The sequence below is a fragment of the Sinocyclocheilus grahami genome, unplaced genomic scaffold (assembly GCF_001515645.1).
Source record: "Sinocyclocheilus grahami isolate Dianchi unplaced genomic scaffold, SAMN03320097.WGS_v1.1 scaffold648.1, whole genome shotgun sequence".
NCBI lineage: Eukaryota > Metazoa > Chordata > Actinopteri > Cypriniformes > Cyprinidae > Sinocyclocheilus > Sinocyclocheilus grahami.
This window is the reverse complement of record NW_015505827.1, coordinates 664,821-669,680: the sequence shown is the minus strand read 5'-3', so window position 1 is coordinate 669,680 and position 4,860 is coordinate 664,821. Positions and strand designations below refer to the sequence as shown.

Below are 4,860 nucleotides of genomic sequence, written 5' to 3'. Positions count from 1 at the left end.
TGATGACTAGTCTATTCTTGGGCTATGGTTAAACGTCTATTAAATTTTCACTGACAGCCCAAATTCAGCCTTGTTTTAGCCTAGACCCATATTCACCGTGTATTAGACGTATATATGTAGTCGTTTATTAGCGGTCTAATTGATGACTAGTCTATTCTTGGGCTATGATTAGACGTCTATTAAATTTTCACTGACAGCCCAAATTTAGCCTTGTTTTAGCCTAGTCATCTGGGCTGTGTTTAGGAGGCTAATAGACGTCTTTTAAATGCAAAATTGCTTGCTGGGGACTTAGCCAAACCACAGATGAACGCTGATAACAGGAAACAGGAAATACTCAGATATGAAAAGTTTGAACTTGCAGACTGCATCACATACTCCTATGAGAAATACTATAGTCTACTATAGTTTTAAGTTGAAATATGTTTTTTGGAGAGTCTTAATGCTTGTTTATACAGATAATCGTATTGGTTACTGAGTTGTCATGTTAGGTACAGTTCTACTCAACTGAACAAAGTTCGCTTTGTGGAAGATATAAAACTAGTTTTCCTAAACTTTGATATAAAGTACACTGATAGAGAAACACACATTTGAGTAACTGGGCATTTGAGTCAAAACCTTATAATGACTGAGCCAGTGTTCTTGTGACAACTGTGTGAGAACAAGCACCAGACCAATGACTAATCAATACACAACACCATCACCTGTTTTGTGTTTAGTCATTGTTTGATTTACAAACATTTACCATGGTAACCACAGTTTCCACCTAAATACTTAAGATACAGTACTACAGTAAATTGTAAATATTCTTCAACACTATACACTTTCAGAATCTTTCTGTCATTTTATGTTATTGTATTATTTATTTATTTATTATTATTTATTTATTTTATTTAATTTCATTTAATTTTGTTATTTAATTAATTTATTTTTTGTGAAACTGGTGGATAATACACAGAAGTATCACACTTTGGTACCTAAGCTATGTGAACAGAAGCTTACCCTGAAAAATTTGTTTAAGTAGCGCCCCCTAGTGACTGACTTTGTTTCTTTCTTTCGTTCTTTTTTCTTTTTTTTTGTTACATGCTGCCATCTGCTGAGTGCTCATGTCTGTTTAAATGTTGAAAGCCCATTTTCTAATGCATTCCCTCTCTTTTTTGATGAATTCTTAGGTAAATATCAGTTCTATTGCATTTTTACACTTCATATTCTTCTTTGTATTGCACATTATTCATCCCTTTGAAAAGCAACAACTCAGACCACTGACAACACACCACTTGTACCTGTTGCTGTCTGAATACTGGCACATATAAGTGTGAAGACTCATGTTCCTCACATTTTACAGAACTTATTTCATCTTAGAAAGACAGACAAACTGTTCTTTGATTTAACTCTACCAGTTTGATTTGAAAACAAGAGGCCTGGATATTGTTTTTAACTGGTCATACACAATAAACAGGTTTAAATAATCATATTTTAACTCTCATCTGTGCATTTTCAATTCAGTGGCTATTAACTTTTCTCTGTTTGATTATTCATGTGTGAATTATGGCTCAGATCAACAGTTCCTGTTCCATCAACAATCCCCTGCTGGTAGATGTGGTAACTACACCATTATTCAGGAAATCATTTAATTTTCAAGCAACATAAACTGAAGTAATGACATTATGTTACAGTATATGCACTTTTGTTTTGTCACTGGTCATGACGTCATTTTCCTGTGACTCCATGGTGATTAGTCACATGACATTTATAGCTCATGCAGGCATCAAGATTGGGGTTTCAAAAAGTATCATGTCTGGCTGTTTCCAGTTATATACAATGAAACCTCGTCTACTGTAGAATACAATCGTTTTCACGGCTTCATGTGCCTTCAAATATTACCCTACAATCTGTAGTTTGCTGTTTTGCATATTGTGTCTTTTATATTGCTTGTCAAAGTGCATATTGTCTGGTCCATGCTTGGTGTTGCTGCAGAGAAATTTCCTGTCAGGTATGAGAAAAGGCTGACCTATCAGTCAATCAAGCAATCAATCTAGCCCAACGGAAATCACATATGCTTGCATGCAGCGATAGCGTGCCACCCTTCGTTTCAAAGGTTTGCAAAATGCTGCATCTGTGTTTATTTATTTATTGACGTTGCTCTACATATGAATGTGTCTTAGAGCCTTATGAAGGTTTTGTGAGGAAGGAAAAGTTTTGTGGGCCACTTGCAGTCCCTGCCAAGCCTCATCCGATCTTTACATAGAACATGCTAAAGGTCACATGATGTTGCAGTACACCACAATGACTTTCCCTAGTCTGTCAGACACATCTGTAGATGCACGTCAAAAGATGCCCGCTTATTATTCTCACCAGCTTTGCTTTCTGCAAATATTGTACAATATTTGGTTACACTTGATTTTAAAGGTATCCTTGTTACAGTGTAATTAACATTACTTAACAACATGTACTTACTTTAGGGGTAGGAGTAAGGTTTAAGGTTAATTTCTTGTAATTATGCATAATTTACTGTTATTCCTATAGTAAGTATATATAAGTGTAACAAGGACACTGTAAAATAAAAGTGCTACACAATATTAAATCTGATATATCTTGACAATATTAAGGCCTTCAAACCTAAATACACCAATTTCTATTTGGTCATTGGAAAATATATATTTTTTCTAAGTAAATCAATTACATAAAAATTTGAGCTTAAAACAGTTTAAAAAGTTTTTCTGTTTTGAATTTTTATGAGGAACATTCAACATCACATTAATTATATCCAGATGAAACACTCGCATATGACTTAATGGGTTTGATTATTAGAAATTGTGTCCTCTGTACTTGGAAAAAGGCTGTGTGTATGCTTAATGCGTATTTCCCCCCGAGTTCGGTGAATGACCACAGAGACTTTGTCACAGAAGCCCCTTCTAAACACGAACCACACCAGCAGACTGCAGGAAACCAACACTAACTCTCAATATTACCAAGTTAGAAAGAACTCATGAAGAGCAATTTCAGAATATTTACAATGTCATTTACATTTTGTTTTTGCTAGAAATGTTGGTAAAATATTAGCTTATAATAAATATGTACATATATAAGCTAATATTTTAATACATACATTAACTTTTAATTTAACAATTTGTTAATTATATATTACCAGAAGCATAACCATGTAGTGAAAGTGAAACACTGTAGTCACTGATATTGTAATAGTCAGTCAATATATAATTTGCAAAGTTCATTCATTATTTATTTTATTCTTCATTATGTGAACATCTTGGTACTTTCCACTCTACGACACACCTGCATTAGCAGTGACCATGCTCTCATGGTCATGTAAACCACTGAATTTAAGAAAGCTGTGAATGTTCCTGTCTGTACACAGTGGTCGTCCGTGAGGTGATGAGGGGGTCTTTTGTTTCCAAGCGGACAGGTGACAGTTTTGTGGGAGGAAGCTCTGATGCTCATTTTCCCCTCTGTGAGTATTCATAAAAGTGCGAGTTGTGGTGAGCCGAGATAATACGCATCAGACTCACAAGAGAAGATGAGGTGTGTTTCAGTAACCCTTCTGCTGTGCCTGGCTACAATGCTGCTCGCTCAAGTTACCTGCCAAAGTAAGAAATACCTCCATATTACTTGATATTAATTCCTCAAATTAATTCAAATATATTATGTTATTTTGAACTAAATGGTGCTGTCAGCATGAATGTCTGTGTTAAAAATGCTTTTGTTTCCTTTTGGTGTTTGTAGTAAGTGGCCGGTCAAATTGCCTTTGTCTCAAGACATCAAATCGGGTTCCCCGCAAAGAAAATATTGAATGCTACATAATACAAAATGCAGGCGTCTGCCATATTGATGCTATTTTGTGAGTTCTTTTTTCATATTGAGGCATATATGCGGTGATATATCTCAACTATTCAACAATATTTCATGCTAATATGTCAGAATACTATTTTTTTTTTGACATTGACATTTGTACATTGACATTTTACCCATAACATTATGTACAGTTTAAATTTGGGTAATCATTTGTACTTTTTATATTTTGGTGTATTGTCATGCTAAATTGTTACTTTTATGTACTTACAGGTTTAAAACTGTCAAAGGTCGCTTCATTTGCGCTGATCCACTAAACCCTTCGGCAAGAAAGGCCAGGAAATATGTGGACAACAAGAAGAAGGCAACTGAAACAACATCCCGTCCCGTAAACTCAGCATCAACATTTAAAACAGCATGAATGCTGAATACCACATCACAATGGATTACAACGGGATGAACTAAGAACTACTTCACTTGAACTATGCAAATTTTTAACATATGTCTGTGATGTTTGTGTTGGATTTTTTTTAATTTGCACATGGTTTATTAAAATGTATTGCGTAATGTATATTGCAGTGCTTGTGCATGATTTTTTTATTGTGCTTGACAATTATTTTAGCATCATAGAGATACTATTATAGGTTTTATTAATATTTTGAATGATTTTTTATTTGTTATTTTAGTTTTAGTTCAAATCTGAGTAATTTTGTTGAGTGATTTTGTCATTTTTATAAATATGTTTTTAAAAATATATCTAGATAGTTTTCATTTATTTTTACATTTAGTTTTAGTTATTTGAGTATATCAAGATGAACTAAAGGAAAATGAGAACTGTCATTTATTATTTATTAAAATAATAAAGTTTTCAGTTAAAGTTTATTTTATTCCAAGTAACAAAAATGTGTGTGTGTGTGTTTAAGTTTCAGTTAACTATAATAACCGTTCAGCTCAATTTAGTGTTTTTCCCAATGTGGTTAATAACCAATAAAAATGTAAGTGGCTGTGTGATTATGTTTGCTGAATGTAAAATTCTAAACATTCTTTGTTCTTTAA

At 33.5% G+C, this 4,860-nt stretch overlaps 1 protein-coding gene across 1 annotated transcript; it reads left to right on the top strand.

The window, feature by feature from the left end:
• The first annotated feature begins 3,418 nt into the window (after window positions 1-3,418).
• Window positions 3,419-4,285, top strand: cxcl32b.1 (chemokine (C-X-C motif) ligand 32b, duplicate 1). The gene is made up of 3 exons (XM_016242190.1): window positions 3,419-3,602; window positions 3,739-3,853; window positions 4,078-4,285. The coding sequence occupies exons 1-3, from the start codon at window positions 3,533-3,535 to the stop codon at window positions 4,223-4,225; spliced, it is 333 nt and encodes a 110-aa protein (XP_016097676.1). The 5' UTR covers window positions 3,419-3,532; the 3' UTR covers window positions 4,226-4,285.
• The last annotated feature ends 575 nt before the right edge of the window (window positions 4,286-4,860 follow it).